The sequence below is a fragment of the Citrus sinensis genome, chromosome 6 (assembly GCF_022201045.2).
Source record: "Citrus sinensis cultivar Valencia sweet orange chromosome 6, DVS_A1.0, whole genome shotgun sequence".
NCBI lineage: Eukaryota > Viridiplantae > Streptophyta > Magnoliopsida > Sapindales > Rutaceae > Citrus > Citrus sinensis.
The window spans coordinates 18229112-18247216 of NC_068561.1; the positions used below are offsets into that span (position 1 = coordinate 18229112).

General features: G+C 36.5%; 2 protein-coding genes across 3 annotated transcripts; one reads left to right on the top strand and one right to left on the bottom strand.

Moving 5' to 3' along the window:
• Positions 1–1170: 1170 nt before the first annotated feature.
• Positions 1171–7465, top strand: LOC102618818 (uncharacterized). 2 transcript variants are annotated; one of them, XM_025099712.2, is made up of 9 exons: positions 1171–1601; positions 1732–2421; positions 2975–3051; positions 3194–3362; positions 3809–3897; positions 4019–4183; positions 4278–4355; positions 6805–6908; positions 7017–7465. In XM_025099712.2, exons 2-9 carry the CDS (start codon positions 1794–1796, stop codon positions 7120–7122), a joined length of 1416 nt encoding a protein of 471 aa, XP_024955480.1. In that variant the 5' UTR covers positions 1171–1601; positions 1732–1793; the 3' UTR covers positions 7123–7465. The 2 variants fall into 2 exon arrangements, with proteins under 2 accessions (XP_024955480.1, XP_006481254.1); XM_006481191.4 differs by having other exon boundaries at positions 1173–1601; positions 1802–2421.
• Positions 7466–7802: 337 nt separating this feature from the next.
• Positions 7803–11019, bottom strand: LOC102619316 (uncharacterized). The gene is made up of 6 exons (XM_006481192.4): positions 10562–11019; positions 10016–10183; positions 9736–9846; positions 9343–9513; positions 8728–8892; positions 7803–8505 (listed from the first exon to the last, which is right to left on the bottom strand). The coding sequence occupies exons 1-6, from the start codon at positions 10835–10837 to the stop codon at positions 8020–8022; spliced, it is 1377 nt and encodes a 458-aa protein (XP_006481255.1). The 5' UTR covers positions 10838–11019; the 3' UTR covers positions 7803–8019.
• Between the last annotated feature and the right edge of the window lie 7086 nt (positions 11020–18105).

Consider the following 18105-nt stretch of genomic DNA (forward strand, 5'->3'; position numbering starts at 1 on the left):
TTTTAATTATATTATTCTAATTTTTTTAAAAAGTAGTGGGCTTGGATTTTGTCTGGACTTTTTTTTCTTTGGTCATTGTCCAGGCCCTCATGGGTGAGGCCCGAGCCTAAGCCCGCGGCCCATACTTTTTTGCCACCCGTAGAAATTTGTATGTACTCGAGTCTCTCTAAAGATTCGAGTAGTTAAGTAATGCATTTGAAAGTAGACAATGTACTCAAAACTTAAAAACATGTTAAAAGTCTCAATGTAAATAATTTTTTTTAGTGAAAAATTGATATATCAACGTACCTGACCGATTTACTTCAACTAAAGAGATAAATCATCTATGTACAGACAAGCTGATTAACAGGTCATGGATATGTATATTAGTGCAACAAAAGTAGATATGGTGGCACATCTAGTTTTAACGGTCCATTGAAAATTTGCACTAAATAAAAACATAATTTTGAATGATAAGATAAAACAAGTAGCAAGGAAAAAAAAGTGAATAAACAAAATGATAATAGAATATTAATCCCAAATAATTTGTGCGGGTGCTAATTGGTTCAATTAGTTAAATATGATGTGGATCCCATACTATTATATATGTTGGTGATGATATTTGTTTCCAAAAGTTTTGCAATAACATATAAACGCATAATTCTATACTTGTTGAGTTGTGATACTCATCGACTAGACTGTAAGATGGGATTACTAAATAATTTGACAGTTATGAAATTATAATACCCGCTACATGAATGTCGTTTTAATATCTGATATGAAAATGGTGAGATACTATTAGAGAACTGAGATATACTATATAAATATACTGATACCTTGGCACCTTTTTACATTAAAACGGCAAAAAAAAAAAAACTCGTATTTTGTAAATGCACAATCATCTGTATACATTAATTAAATTAAAGTTGTCTGTGAATCTTGAAGGTGTACTGGACTGACCGAAGCCGAAAGTCAATACAGAGAGTAGGCCCAATAGAACTATTCATGTAATGGGCTTCAGTTGAACCCGTTAAAAAATAGGCCGAACATGAGGTCCATTTGATTGTTGGGTCAATATGTGTGTATATATATTGGACTTTGCCATTAATTTGGTCAGTAGAAGGTGATAGCTGACAAGCTCAACGAGCGTGGGACCAATGGCAATTAAAACAAGTTGGTATTATTTTGTCATTCATTTGGTCCTCTCTCTCTCTCTCTCTCTTTCTCTTTCTCTCTCTATATTTTTCTCGCGCTCGCCAATAGAGCGAAAAGGGAAAGAAGAGCGGAAACAACGAACACCATAACAAAAATAAAAGCCAACCATAATTATTTAAAAATTAAGAATTAAAACCGAACAAAAAAATAAAGGATTTTTATTTTCATTACTGGTTTCACTTTTGAGCATTTTCATTTCGATCGCATAAATTTTTTTCAATCCACCAAAGCTTCAATTTAATCACCGGATGATAACATTGGAACCGTTTCCGGTCGAATCACGGCGTTCGGTTGGTTGACCTTTTTTTTCCCCCGTATTTGACTCGATTTAGGGTTAGGGTCTTCGTCGAATGAAATTTCTCCTTGTCTGATTACGAGGTTGCCTCCACGGAGTTTCGCTTTCGAAGGTACGGTTGATTTGTTCTTTCCCTTTTTTTTTTAATTTATTATTACATATTTTAATATCCACGTTTGCTTCTTTGGCAAGTTAATATTTCCGTTATTTTAGCAATGCGTTTGGTTTTTTTCTTTTTTCAGTTTTAGTTTTGCGATCTTTAGAGTGATTGATTGTGAAATGTCTGTTGTAATGCCTAAATTGAATGGCTAGGGTTAGGGCATCAAGAGAAATGGAAGCGTCTGTTACTAATCCTGACGCTTATAGAGGTCCTTCTGGAACGAGTAGCAATTCGCGAAGATATGGAATGCTTTCGGCTTCTAACATAATTCAAGCTCCATTATCAACGTTATTGGAGTACTCAGGTCTTTTAAGAACGAGGTCAAGTCATCAGGAATCAGAACCCTTGATTAATTCGACTGTTTCTGCTCACCTTAGCAATCATAATCGGCTTGACGATCCTACTGTGAACAATGGGGAGGTGGCAATTAGGATAATTGGGGCAGGGGAGCACGAGCATGAGAGGGATGGGTCTGGAGGGTTGGTGATTGGGCAGGTAAGGGAAGGGACTGGGCAGTCTGATGTGGCGTCCGTTGCGTTGGCAGGTGATAATCAGGGAGATGGTAGGACTGATCGTGGGGTGGGTGCTGGAGAAGGTGTTTTACAGTCTTCTAATGGGAATGGTGATGCAGAAGCTGGGGATGGTGCTGCGGTTAATGGTAGAGACTCTTCTTATCAGAGATATGATATTCAGCAGGCTGCTAGGTGGATTGAACAGGTCCTTCCGTTCTCTTTGCTTCTCTTGGTTGTCTTCATTCGCCAGCATTTGCAAGGTATCCTTCTCATCCCTTGTTCACAGTTATTTATAACATTGATTTACTTTGATGGGCCCTGCGTTGATCATTTTTGGGATTTTGGTTTATAAATTTTATCTTGGTGACTTTGTCAGTTCTCTAGTTTCGCCAGTGTTCCAACTTCTATAGTGATTTATATGATATGAAACTATTTTCTTTCTCCTCCACTCCCCCCAATGGCTTCATGCGCGCGCGCGCACACATACACACACATGAAAAGATAACAAATGACAGAGGTGTGGTTCTCATGTGCAAAGTGCATGTCGACTTAAACAATTAAAGCCGACTTTCCATTTCTATCGGTATAGTAGTTATTCTACACATGTTTTTGTTTTCTCGCAGGTTGGTTTATGCCAAAGAATGATAGAGTTACTTAGGATGCCGTTGCATCTATACTTTTTGTATTAAAGCCTTCGCTAAAATGGCAATTGTTAGAATTTTTTTTTTTTTGAGTCTTAGCATGTTTTTTGATATAATTTTCAACCATCTGTACTTTAGGTTGTGATATTTACATTTCTGCGAGCACTTGCAGGTTTCTTTGTTACAATTTGGATTGCTGCTGTCATGTTCAAATCAAATGACGTTCTACGGAAACAAACAGCTTTGAAGGTGCTGTAATAAGTAATTCTTTGTTCTATTCTTTTCATAGGATCTCTGCTTGATTGGTTGATAGAAATGAGAACAGCTTTAAACATTTTCTACTGTTACTAAAATATGTATGATTAAGCATATCAATTGTTGGTGGCTGCAGGGAGAGAGGAAGGTCTCTGTTCTGATTGGCATCTCTATCGCTTTCATGCTTCATGTGGCTGGCGTCTACTGGTGGTACAGGAATGATGATCTTTTGTACCCTTTGGTCATGCTTCCTCCCAAATCCATACCACCTTTCTGGCATGCTATTTTCATCATCATGGTGAATGGTATATTCTTGTCCTCTAGTTATTACTTTGGTCATTTTTTCCCTCCCCACTTTGCTGTTGTGAAATTTACTATAACGATGGTACTTAGAAGGTTGTAAGCAGAAGGTGTTGGGAGTTGGGAGCTGGGGGATGCTCTGTCACAATATTAACCATTTTGGAAGGAAATGAAATCTTGCTTAATTGGTTTTTGATCTTTTCCATTTTCTGATTTAAATAAAAAAAAAAAGTTCTGTTTTTTCTGATTTTGCCAATAAATTAAAATATTTTTCCTGGAAAATTTCTGATCATTATTTTCATTTAATACTGGATAAAAATAGTGGTTGCTATATCTATAAAATATGCATTTCTTTAATGATTAGATGAACTCTTTTTTCATGGACGTCCATGTCTGCTGAATATACTAGAATTCTTGTTATCTCTTTTAACATCTTAATATTTCCTTTCAGATACTTTGGTCCGGCAGGCATCAATGGTGCTCAAGTGTTTTCTTTTAATGTATTACAAGAACAGCAGAGGCCGAAATTATCGGAAGCAGGTTGGTAACATGTAGCATGGAATTTGAAGAGTATATATGTTAATAGATTATGAGTTTGGCCTTTGATTTTCATATTGCTTTTGAATCCATAACTTCTAATTTAGAACTTCTCTCTTTCCAGGGTCAGTTGCTAACTTTGGTTGAGTATTTGATGCTTCTGTACCGTGCGTTATTGCCAACACCAGTATGGTATCGTTTCTTCTTGAACAAAGAATATGGGAGTCTCTTCTCATCGCTGATGACAGGGCTGTACTTAACTTTCAAGCTTACATCTGTGGTTGAGAAGGTAAAGCAGTGGCTTATCATGTGTGTTTCACTCCTCTCTCTTTACTGTTCAGCTTGTTCTCCTCTTAGAATTTACATGAATGCATGATTTTCAGGTGCAATCCTTCTTTTCTGCGTTGAAGGCATTGTCGCGTAAAGAGGTGCATTATGGGGCCTATGCAACAACAGAGCAGGTAGTCTGGAATTTGCCATTTTCATTTGAACTCCACGAATGACCTGAATTTTTCTTCTCTTTTTATCTGTTTATTTATTTTATTATTGTTCTTATAATACTACAGGGGTTGCATATCTACATGCAAATCAATATTCCCTTCATTCATTATATCAGTTTTATGTATTTTATGAATAAACTCATTGAAAGAAGAAGAAAAAGAGGAGAAAATAGTGAAATATATAAAGAATATCTATTGAGCTCAAAAGATAGGCTTGCTTGCCTTTCCAGCCAAATCTTGTTGCAAATTGCCATTCATATGTTTGATTCACTGAACATGCTTCTTAAAAAACATGACTGTATTGTTCTACCACGTTCCCAGTGAATGTTTCGTTTGTTTTAGTTAGATCTTTTGATGTTAGGAGGCCGCATCTCTGATACACTTTACTTTAGATGATAGGCAGAGTGATGTCATATAAAATCTGTATGCCAAAACATTATAGTTTAGCAAGCTAGTAATATGCCTGGGTATGTGCTATCCTTTATCTCCTTGTCTATGCTTAATGTGAGAAAGAAAATAGGGATATTCCTTTGAGATTGCTTTCTAAGGGCTCCTAAGACTTCCATTGCTAACCACATTAGATTCTCAACCATTTGAGTGGGGGCCATACTTTCTTCTAATCACTGAATGCCAGAGAGAATCTTTTTCAAGAGTTCCATAGCCACTTGGCCAAAAGGGCTCTATTTTTCTTATCCACATTTCCGGTTCCTAACCCTCCTTTAAACTTAGATCTTCAAACTACATCCCATCTAATAAGTTGAGGGCTGTTCAATTATTCATTACTTTCCTGTAAGAAGTCCCTCATCAACCTTTCTATTCTATTATCTACCTCGCTAGGAATTTTGAACAAGGAAAGGAATTAGATAGGAAGAGCCAGCAATATGGAGTCGATTAAATTAAGCCTGCCACCTTTACAAACAAAGGTTTTTTTCCATCCTTCAAGTCTTTTTTCAATTTTTTCCACCACTGTGTTCCAAAAACTTGAAGATCTAGGATTGCGTCCTAAAGGAAGACCTAAATGCTTGATAGGCCAGCTTACTTTGACAAGCCTGATTGGCTAAGGCATTCACTTTCTCTTTGGCAGAATTAATTCCCAAAACAAAGCTTTTAACTTTATTCACTTTAAGCCCTGAAATAAGACTAAAAACTTCAATTACTTTGAGAAGGTCATGTATTATCTGAATCTCAAATGAAGAGAAAAAGTGTATCATCGATTGTCTTCTCCTTACCAACTTCGATGCGCTTCACTATGTTTGCTTCAAGAGCTTTTCCCATCAATCTGCTCAAATCATCCACTACTAAAATAAATAGGAAAGGAGATAAAGGATCACCTTGGGAGGATAAATGATTAGGAGATTTTTCTTTGTGTGAGTGCTTCCCTTACCTCTATAGGTTCTGTCGTACAAGAAATTTTCCTATAAATTTTCTTCCTCGTTCTTGAATTGACATTGGAATTTCAACTTCAAAAGAAATTTGAGTGATAGGTAGATTCAACTCTTGGAGTTGTTATACAATGTCGATATCAATGAAATGAAGTAAGCCAAAAGATTGTGGAGTTTGGGGATATCATGTCATAATTTTTGCAAAACTTATCTCAACTGGCTGAGTAATGATGTCTCCTTGGCTGATTTTTTACCCTCTAAAACAATCTGGAAGGCTAGTATTCCCTCTAAAGTTCAAGTCTTTTGTGGGCCTTGGCACAAGGAAAATTAATTTCTGGAGAAATGATTCAAACAAAGTTACCTAATTTGTCTCTATCTCCATCTTGGGGTGTGATGTGCAAAGCAAGTGCAGAAACTTCTAATCATCTTTTTCTTCATTGTTTTATGGCCTCAAAGTTGTGGAATAGGTTGTTTAAAGAGGCTAAATGTGGGCATTCCGGGTTCTTGTCATTCTATATTCCTGTGCTTTTTATTAAAGGAAAAAATGCCAAATCCCTTTGGATCTGTGCTGTGGCAGCTCTATTTTGGTTATATGGTAGGAATTTTTTTTTTTTTTTTTGAGGGAGAAAATGTGGATAATATTGAAGAATTGTGAGATAGAATTCATCTTCTAGCTTTGCTGTGGGCTTTAGTTTCTAAGGAGTTTCAAGATTCATCTTTTTGCTTTGTTCATTTAAGCTGGGAGAGTGTTTTGAGATAGGTCTCTAGGCTGGTCGTATTGTAGAGGGGTGATTGGTATATTTTGTTTAGCACTGAAAAGTTTTCATTATTTTGCTTTCTCAGTGGACAGATGGTCTACTTCTTGTAATGATTCTTCATCATCAATTTAATTTGTATTTTTTTTATCCCCACCCAAAAAAAAAGGATATGTGCCATCTTTTTGATACCTTTGTGTTAAAGCATTCTAATCTCTACTTGAAGTCGAAAGTTATCCATGCATTTAAAAGCTTGACTGTGATCTAATGCAGGTGAATGCAGCTGGAGATTTGTGTGCTATATGTCAGGAGAAGATGCATGCTCCAATTCTGCTTCGTTGTAAACACATTTTCTGCGAAGACTGTGTCTCAGAGTGGTGGGTTTATTATTGCTTGCTCTTTTCATTTTCCTCAATGTCGTGGATTTTTTGTCCCCTCCTATTTTGCTTCTGTTCTGGAGGACTTTAACCTTTATTACTTTTCAGGTTTGAGAGGGAAAGGACGTGCCCATTGTGCAGAGCTTTGGTCAAGGCAGCAGATCTCAGATCATTTGGTGATGGATCAACTAGTTTGTTTTTCCAGATATTCTGATTGCACTACTGTAGAAACCCGGAGTTTTTTGCTTTGAAGATCTAGATATTTAATTGAAGCTGCCTTCTCCAGATTGCCGTCTACACTAGTAAATTTGACTGTATCCTACTCAACCCTGTTCATGAGTTGCCGAGGAAATTAAAGCAAAATGATGGATAGAATCAAATTGGCTTTCCGTTAGTATATGTTGTATTGTCAAATTTCTTCAATGATGGCAAAGATGTTGAATGTATGTAATGAGGCCATTAAGTTACAGGAATTTTTTCCCCCCAAGACTAACAATATATGTCAATGTTAATTTTTCATAAATGAAAAGCACCTAAATAGAAAGCATCCTTTTTCCCGTGTTCTTCGCAAGTCATATTCTCCTATTTCGTTGATTACAGATATTGATGGCTCAATTGGCTTTTCTTTTCAAGAATATAAGGTAACCAGAATTTTGTGCCATGTTACGGAGGGTGGTCTCATACAAAATTGTCCAACAATCACTTACGTGTCTGAGCAAACAATTTTGTGCCTGATATTTAGTAATTAGTACACAACTTGAGGGTCTGGCGGTCTGGCTGAGTCTTAAAAAATTCGTAAGGTTTCAATCGTGTGAATGATTTAACTTCTACAATGTGATGCTGAAGAGAACATCGATGGATATCAAAGTTGATTACGGATGCAAAGGGAAGAAAGAAGAGGAAATTCAGCATTTTATTTAATAACAAATCCAGAACACTGCATACACAAGTACATTGTCAAAATACCAACAAATGCATGCCAAAAAAATAAAAATAAAATAGGACCCCTCGCCCCACTCCTTCCTCACATATAAAAACAGGAAGAAAAAAAAAAAAAGGGCCAATGTTACAAAAATCCTTCCCAATAAACAGTGGCAATGACACAAATTAATTAAGCAGCAGATACTGAGTGTATTTTTGCATCATTATCTTCAGGTGCCTTAGTATTTGAACTTGGTGGGACTTCACTTCCTGTTACATGATCTGAGGGTTTCTTTGCATCAGTATCTTCGGGTACTTCAGCATTTGAACTTGGTGGGACTTCTTTTACTGGAACATCATTATCTGTTTCTTCTGATGGGGTGGGGACGTGAAGAATTTCCTTTGTCACTGGCAGGCTTGAAGGAGGAGGAATCTCTGATGGTGATGATGGGGATGAGGGTGGGGAAACAGAGAATATCTTGGAAAGTGGTGAAGTAGAGGTGGGGTAAACTTCTGTCACTTCTTCAGTGCCCTCATCTAAATACACAACATCCTGCATTGTGAGTTGATGGTACTCAACAATCTCCCTAAGAAAGCGATTCTCACGAGCATATATTGAATTCTCGTGTGCCAAACGAGCCTTCTCAGCCAAAAGAGTCTCTAGTTGAAGCCGAATCTGCAATAACAAATATGAAGATCCAAGACAGTTATCAATGTAAAATCAGATTTGATTCTGCCTTCAACTACACAATCGATAATTTATTCTGCAGTTTCTCAAAGAATATGTAATGTGTACTTACTATTCAACTTAAAAACATTGTACGCATAATAAGAACCAAATAAACAATAGGTTAGCCTTGCTTAAATTATTTCTGCACAAGGGAAGAAGTAGATTTACCAAATCATCATCGGCAGGGTTTTGCCCCTTCTCACGACTCTCACGAAGGAGTTTATTCTCTTCTTCCAGCTGAGTACATCTTTCCTTTGCAAAAGCCAGATCCGCTTTAACTGTTTTTAGCTCCCGAAGAAGAAGTTTTGCTTTGGCAGCTGTTGCCATCGCAACCTGAGACCCAAAACAAAATCCAACATGCATTTCATTGAATAGGAGGTATAAGAAACTTGGCTCAAATAATTACGTCTCTCCTTATCCTAATGATTCAAAATGAGCAGTAAGGATGAGATATGAATACCCAGATTTCAACTTCCCATTATTAAATACATAGCTACTAGTGTGATTTGTACTCCCAATGACCTAAAGCTTTAGCCAAAGCTTAAATTACATATTATCTTAAACAAACCAGAGTTGCCGAAGTTAAACGAAGAAATTATAAATATCCTTTGAAGACGTCAGATTTGGTGTATTTTTTAGCCAAAGACAAATTGAGATACTCTTCCCTTTTAAGTTGCATGATATGACTTAACAAGCTTAACATAATGTACTTTTTCAAATTAAAAAAATCAGTATTTCTACTGCATGAACTGTTTACACACAATAGCATAGTTGCAACCTTACGTCGCGAGATGCCTTGAGTTGCGTTTCATGGTAAGTTTGATTCTGTGGTTGCAGAGGCTGCCATGGGCTATTGTCGCCGGAAGCTTGATTTTGTTCCTCAGTAGCACCCTTTCGCCTCATTTGAAGTTTGCGGATATCTGCAGTTTTGCTTTCCACAATTGTCCGACCTTCCTGGAAAAACCATAAAATTTTGAAAACTACTTCGTTCAAGACTTGAGGTCAATTTTGACTACTTGGAACATTATATATCCTTATTCGCAGTCCCTTATGTAAATTCCACTTGTTTCGAAGCATATAATGAAAGATAATTGAAACATTACGATTAACGTAATCAGACCCATTATAGTTATCAGAGCACAATGCTTTAGCGAAATATAATCCAAGACATCTTACCTCAAAAGCTTTTTCAAAGGTATCGCCAATTTGATTAAGGGAAGATGTAAGTTTATCCAAACCCTTCCGTAGTCTAGGATTTTCCAAATTTCTAAAGCCCTCAGATGAATGCTGCAATTAAAATTGTGTAATTAAAAGATGCAAAAAAAAGCTAACAGGCAACTGCACGAGCAGCAACATGGCTTGCTTGTGAAGACTAAGTCATATTTTCAATTTTCATAATTATTTTTTGCTTGTAAAACGATAGTATAAAATGTTCCAAAAGGTTAATAATAATCACCTGGCCACCAGTTGAAGTGTCAGCCATCTGCCATCTAGACCGGGCTGGTGGTTCAGATTGTGGGGTTAAATCATCATCCTCGAGAATTGCCTTGGCTTTTCGAGCTATAACACCCCAAAACCCGGTATTTTCATTTCTTGTTGATGCATGCTCATATGCAGAGAAGCCCTGAATTTTGCAGGCGTCATATCACATTCACAAATTATACACCAGCAAACAATCCCACCAAAAGACAATTGAAAGGAAAAAAAACAAACAATATTGCCCAAATTCCTATTAAACTTCTTGACAAAGCCGCAAGGTTCATATAACACTACAAGGCTAATGAATTCTATTACCCAATTGCTCATACTGTTTCCCACGTCACAAATTTCCCGAATAAAAAAATCAGAAGAATGGAGCAAATGGTTATGTGTAATCAGAATCAATATAAGCTGAAGGAATTTATTTATTGTGTGTGTGAATTCTGATCAAAATCGATAACAATAGAAACGCATTGGTCTTGATCCATTTGTAAAATAAAAGGAAAAGGAAAAAGGAGTGAACCTTGGGTCGTTGATGGTCAGAGGCAAAAGCAGAGTCAGCACCAGCACCAACGTAAGCAGAAGAAAGGGAAGATTCACGATGGACAGCAGAGGCACGGATCGCCTGAGCCGCTAAAGATTCTGATGCTGACGACGATGCCGAAAACGATTTTGAAGAAGAAAACGCCGGCAATGAAGACTTGTTATTATCATTGCTTTTGTTACCCGTAGGTGGTTGATATATCTCTTCTTTGAAAGTTGACGCTCTTGCTATCCCCTGCCTCCTCCGGTACGCCATGTCGTTTCTCTCTTTTCTTTTTTTCCCGCCACCAACTGCACACCAGTTACGTCCACCGGCAGCGCCTTTCACCGGCACCCACCCAGTCCCGGAAGAACAATTTGTCAGAGATGTAAGATCTTTACGTCCAACGAACTCCTCCCTCTTTTAATGTAACCTCAAAAAAAAAAAAAAAAAATACCCTCTCAGGGAGGCACATACCATAATAGTAATAGTAGTAGTAGTAATAATAATTATAATTATAATAATAATAATAATAATAATGCAAAGGTGACATCTGTTTCTTCCTTTTCAAGCCATCTCGACCGTCTCTTTCCTCATTATGTTTACTTCTTTATTCCTATCATGCGGTTTGAAGCACTTCCACATAATCATTCCAAACCTTTTTATTTACTAAAAATGACACCTAAATCCCCAATATTTATCATTTTTACCACCTGAGTCCCTAATTATTTTCCAATAGGACCAATACGGCAAATGCCAATTACATCCTAAGGTTAAAACTTAAAAGATTGATTAAAAAAAATGCTTTTTGACTTTTTTTAAAGGACCCTACAGTTAGCTAATGTGATTTTATCAAAAGATAAGTTTTTTGTATGTAAAAATTTCACACATAGATTTTAAGGGTTTAGTTACATCATAGCATCTCCAACGCTGAATGCATGTTGTTACGACCATATTAGATTTTTATTATATGTATGTTGTTATACCTATTTGGACGTATTACGATAGCGATACTCTAATATAACTGATGGTGTATTTTTTAATATATAGTTTGAACTATAATATTATAATGTCAAATAAATTCATGGAACAATCATTTTTCAAATCATATTTGATAATCCTAATTCGACATGGGTATTAGAAAAAAAAATTATTAGAGACCTAATTGATAAAAATAAGAAAAGAAAATTAAGGGTCCAAAGGTCACTCTTTTTTATTTATTTATTTTCGTTTCTGGCTTGGATATAGGTGATGTGGCGTATGGGTTTCCAACTTTTAAACTTAAAAGACGTGTTTGGCCCCAACTCATTTGCGCTCTTTGCTGTTGTTTGGGTCTGACAACTCAAATATGTTGGAACTGCTCGTCAACTCGTGCGGAGCATTTTCCAATACCTGTTTTTCGCAATATGTTTCATTGAATCGGTCTTCATTAATCTATGGCTTTATAGAAAGTGATTAAGTGGATGGGATGGGTCTTTTTTTTCCTTTAATCATTATATGATCATAATGATTCTTTTCACCTTATCTGACTTTAAATAAATCAAGATGGTAATAATGAAATTATTTATTGAATCATAAATTGCAAAAGGGAACTTCTTTTAAGATCAATTATCTATTTACAATTTTTTTTCCTACATGAATTTGTTATAGCTGAAGAGCCAAATTAGTATGCTTGGAATCCAATGAGGATTGTTGATGATCGTCAAGCTTCTGGCAGCTCATTTTGTCCAGAAAGGACTTACCAATTGGCAGCAACGATTTAATCTCGCGTTGAAGTAGTAACATGATCTAGTCGTGTTTTCAGATGTGGTGGATCAAATGTAAAGGGGGAAGCAAGTGGCGAATGTTGATTTGATTTTAAGGCTTCGCTTGACCCTGGTGAAACATTCACCCTGTGGCTTTGGCATTTTGCTGTAATGGCTTGATCATTTTGTCTTAAATATTATGATCCTGGATTGCTGATTGAGCCCTTTGTTCGAGGAGAAGTTGATATGCTGGTGGTTCATAGTGGCCATGAAGATGATGAACCGTGGTTGTTTCTCAATCTGAAACAAAGCAAATCTGACTGAGAATATAATCCGAGGTTGACTTCGATGATTGAGTTTTGCTACCCAACATGCTTTTGTCTGAAAACATTGTCGCCGACAGGCTGCCCTTTATCTTTTAACCCAGCAACTGAAAAGTTCAATTCTCTAGCCGCAGCAGTGGGGGAATTCGTACCCAACATAGCCACATTGTTTCTGCTCTTTTGCACCATTTCACTCCCTGAATCCTTCATTGCTCTGCTTCTGCAAATGTCCTCTTTGAAGGCATGGGGAACTTCCTTTACATCGTTAGGTTCCACTTCCACAGAAGCAGCATAAATATCCATTCTGCCACCGACTTTACTACTGTCACACAACTCTGTCCCACCACTGCTGCTTCCTAGGACAGTTTGATTCCCAAGATGGTGTTGCAATAAATTGTGAGACATTATAGAACCAAAGTTATTATCCAGAGCAGCGTGTCTCCGTTGGGCAGAGGTACATGTGGGAGGATTATGACATTGTGGTGCCTGAAACCAACAGTCTGTTCTTGAAGACCGAAAATTGGGAGCCTCAGCTGAACATCCATGCAACTTCGCTTGGCGGTTAAACCATTCAGGCAGTTGGTCCTAGATCTCTAACAAACAACATCAAGCTTTCTCTATAACCCATATCCTGCTGATTCACCTACATGAACAAGAAATGGATTTTCAGTTTAACACCGAAAAGCGAAAATTTTAAAATAACCAAAAAAAAAGAAAAAAAAAGAGAAAGATGCCAACTTATTAGTTAAAATCGGACGGTTATCGTATCCAACAAGGTTGGATTCATAGGCCCAAGAGCTGTAAGTGAGGCCCATGATCTTCGTGGAGTTGCAATTGAATTCATTTCACAGGTTCAACCAATGTTTTTATATGTGTTAATTAATTTTGAGTAATAATATAGCTACAAACTCTTGTATAAATTAATGTAGCATGATAAAATTGATTGAATTAAATATCTTTTGATCCACATGATTTATTTATATTATTTTATATTTTCATTCAACCAATAAATTAATGTCATATCAATTTATATAAAAATTTATAACTGTACCATCACTCATTAATTTTTAACAATTAAAAGTCAAACAATCCTCTTCATTTCTCTCTCTTTGCTCTAGTTTCACAAATTCTTCTTCTCTCTTCCAAATTCCAAGAAACATTAATTTACTAGATGTTATAAAAATAATAAATTAAATAAAATGCCTACAAAAAGCCTGATTTCATCCTCCTTCTTCCCATTTACAACTCCATTCCCCTGCCAAAAAAGAAATGCAACAAATTTTCTAATTAAGCTAGTGGCATGATTTTCTACGGGAATGGATTTGTGAATGGGAAGCAAAAGGAGCATCAAAACAATATTATTTTTAGATTTGCAAAGTGAATTAAGGTTGGGGGTTATCATATTTCAAACATTTGCAGAAAGAGCTAAGAACCATTCACTAAATTTTTCTTTTGTCCACCACATGTTTGTTTAATGTACTGTGAAACAAGTTAACATATTGATGCTGGATATATTTTTTTTGTAATTGTATGATTCATTTTTTTTTTTTTTGTGGACAAACATGTGTCGCGATTATATAGATTTCTTGTAAATTCCAAAATTATTGCAAGTAAAATATGTATGTTTCCTTTGGTAAACATGCCCTCATGGATGGAATTTTGTTTTGAATTTTCAATAATTTTCAATAATATTTTCAACTTCAGTGAAAAAAAAAACAAATGTTCAATAATTTCAAAGGACATAAAATAGTTTTTCACTGTTGCTCAAGATTATTCTGAGCGTATCAAAATATCTTTTTTTTTTCATTAAATAACAAAATGCTGGCACTGACAAAACTATAGAAAAGAGTTGTTTGGTTAACTAGAAAGCTTAAGAAAATGAAAGAGAAAGTGAAATGAATCTGTAACTTTATTAATATTTCTTCAACATAACATCTGAGTACAAGATACACGTTTATATAGCAAGCTTGAACTAACTCAACAATTCAGGTGAGCTGGATAACTAACTTGCCAAGTCAGCTTTTATGAGCTAATCAGCTGCAGTCAGTCATACTCTGCTTCTGTGCTCTGCTTTCGATATCACTAACATCCCCCCTCAAGCTGAAATGTCCAGGATAGACATTCAGCTTGTGTCGCAGATAATCAAACTGCTTGAATGAAAGTGCTTTGGTTAATATATCAGCTGACTGATCATCACTAGGCACATAGCTGACTTCAATACTCTTTGCTGCAACCTTGTCTTGAATGAAGTGAATATCCAGCTCAACATGCTTTGTTTTTGCATGATAGACAGGATTGTAAGCAAGAGCAATAGCCCCTTGATTATCACACCACATCATGGGAGTAGTACTAAGTTTAATTTGCAGCTCTTGAAGAAGAGATTGTATCCATATCACTTCTGAGGTAGCATGGGCCAAAGCTCTGTATTCAGCTTCTGTGCTTGACCTGGATACCACTGCTTGCTTCTTGGATGACCAAGAGACTAAGTTTGGACCAAGATAGACTGCATAACCAGCTACTGACTTCCTGTCATCACGATCAGAAGCCCAATCAGAGTCTGTGAAGCAATGTAGTTGAAGTGCTCCAGTCATGTGAAAATGCAGACCAAGATGTAAGGTGCCTTTCAAGTATCTCAGCAACCTTTTACAAGCATCCCAATGAGAAGTGCGTGGATTAGATAAGAATTGACTGAGCTTATTAACTGAATAGGCTATATCAGGTCGTGTAAGGGTAACATATTGTAAGGCACCTACAATACTTCTGTATTGAGACACATTTTGAATGTTGTTACCTGAATCCTTTGTAAGATATTGGCTAGTAGACATAGGTGTAGAGACTGGACTGCTATAAACCATATCATGTTTTGCCAAAATATCAGCAATGTACTTTGCTTGAGACAGATAAAGACCAGTTGCTGACTTAACTACTTCAATTCCAAGAAAATAATTGAGATCCCCCAAATCTTTTAAAGCAAAAGTGTGATGCATGTCTTTAATCACTTGCTGAATTAGCTGAGGATTGGAACCAGTGAGAATGATATCATCAACATAAATCAGGACCAAGATTACATGACCATTTATCCATTTATAGAAGAGAGAACTGTCTGATTTGGAGTGCTGAAAATGCCACTGAGTTAGCATTGCATCTTTGAACTTATCAAACCAAGCCCTAGGAGCCTGTTTCAGGCCATATATAGCTTTCTTTAACTTGCAAATGTGATGAGGTTTAGCAGAGTTCACAAAACCCTCAGGTTGTGCCATGTACACGTCTTCAATTAAAATGCCATTGAGAAAGGCATTGTTGACATCCACTTGTCGAATCACCCATTTGTTAAGAACTGCTAAACTGAGAATTACCCTTACTGTTGAGGCTTTAACCACTGGACTAAAAGTTTCAGTATAATCAACTCCATGGGTTTGATGAAACCCCTTAGCAACCAGCCGAGCTTTATATCTTGAAATAGATCCATTAGAGTTGTATTTGATTCTGAAAACCCATTTATTTCCAACTATTTTAACATGTGTATCAGGCAATACCAGTTCCCATGTCTTATTGTGTTGAAGAGCCTGAAATTCTTCTTGCATAGCTTTTAACCACATAGGATCAGCAAGTGCTTGAGATGTGGAAAGAGGTTCAGAAGGCTGAGTTAATAGAGCTGACAAATAAGTTTTTGGTTTGAAGATGCCAACTTTTGACCTGGTTATCATTTGATGACCAGTGGATTGAGATAAAGGTAATGTATGAGCTGGTGAATGATGTGTGGAAGGACTGAATGATTCAGTAGGTAAGGAAAGAGAAGAATTTTGGTTTCTGTGTGTTTGTGAAGCATCAGGAATACTTGTTGAGGATGTTGCTAAAGGAACCTGCAGATGAACAAAAGAAGGAACAGAAGAAGAAGAAGAGAAAGATGACTTTGAGAAAGAAACTGGAGACTGACATTTATTTGGAGATGAAAAATCTAAACCAGAGACATAAGGGAAGGAACTTTCATAAAAAACAACATGGTTGGATGTATAAACTCTTCCTGAAGAATGAAGACACAGATAACCCTTATGATAAGAGCTATAACCAAGGAATATACATCTGCAAGTTCTGAAATCAAACTTGTGTTTATTGTATGGTCTCAAGGCTGGATAACAAGCACAGCCAAAGGTTCTGAGAAAAGAATAGTTTGGTGTTTGATTAAACAATTTTTGAAAAGGTGAAATGTTATTTAAAACTGGAGTAGGAAGTCTATTGATTAGGTAGACAGCTGTGTGAAAAGCATTCCACCAAAACTTAAGAGGCAAGTGAGCTTGAGCTAGTAGGGTTAAGCCAATGTCAACTATGTGTCTGTGTTTCCTTTCAATTCTCCCATTTTGGTGATGTATATGTGGGCAGGGGTGTCTAAAATGTATGCCAGAAGCTTTGAGTAAAGAGGTAAAGGTTCTGAATTCCCCTCCCCAGTCAGTTTGAACAGTTTTAATTTTGTGCTGCAAATGGTTTTCTATGAAGAGTTTAAAGTTTGAGAAAACTTCAATGGCATCTGATTTTGCAGATAAGGGAAATATCCATGTAAACCTACTAAAGTCATCAAGGATAGAGAGATAGTATTTGTATCCCTGAGTAGAAGAAATGTGAGAAGGCCCCCAAAGATCAGCATAGATCAGCTGTAGAGGTAATGTTGTTTTGGTTTCTACTGAATTGAAGTGAAGCATGTGATTTTTGCCATATTGACAAGCATTACAGAAAGACAATTTTTCAATCTTATTAAAAACAGCAGAATCATTACAAGCTTTGAATATTGTTTTGAGAACATAAGGTGCTGGATGCCCAAGTCTCCTATGAAAAACATCCATACTGACTGATTGCAGTGCAACTGCAGAAAAAACAGACTGAAGACTTGGTTCAGAGGTTTTTACAACTTCTGGTTTATTGACATGAGACATAGCACAAGAAGCAAAAAGAGATTCAGGTTTATTGAAACTGTCTGAGTTGAAAAGAGCTGACTGAGAAAACTGAGAAAAGATGTTTTTGACTTGATACAAGCCACCCTTAGCAACACCTTCAAGTAAAGTTATTCCTGTGTCCCTGGCCTTGACAAAGTATGAATTATCAAGAAATTCAACAACAACAAAATTATCAGCCACAAGTTTTGAAATACTAAGCAAGTTTTTGGTTATGTTTGGTACATAAAGGACATGATTAAGCAATAAAGGTTTTGAAGTTGAAGTTGTAAGCATTGCTGATCCTATATGATTAATAACCAATGCATTTCCATTGCCAACAAATAATTTTTCCTCACCAGTATAAGCTTGTGAATGAAGAAGTTTACCTAAATCATTAGTGATGTGGTTTGTTGCTCCACTGTCAAAGTACCATGAGGGATCCTCAACAAGCTCAGGGGGCACATTTTGATTTGAAGGAGGCAGAGATGATGAAGTAGAGGTATTGTATTGACCACTATTGTCAGGGGTTTCAGTTGGAGCATATGTTG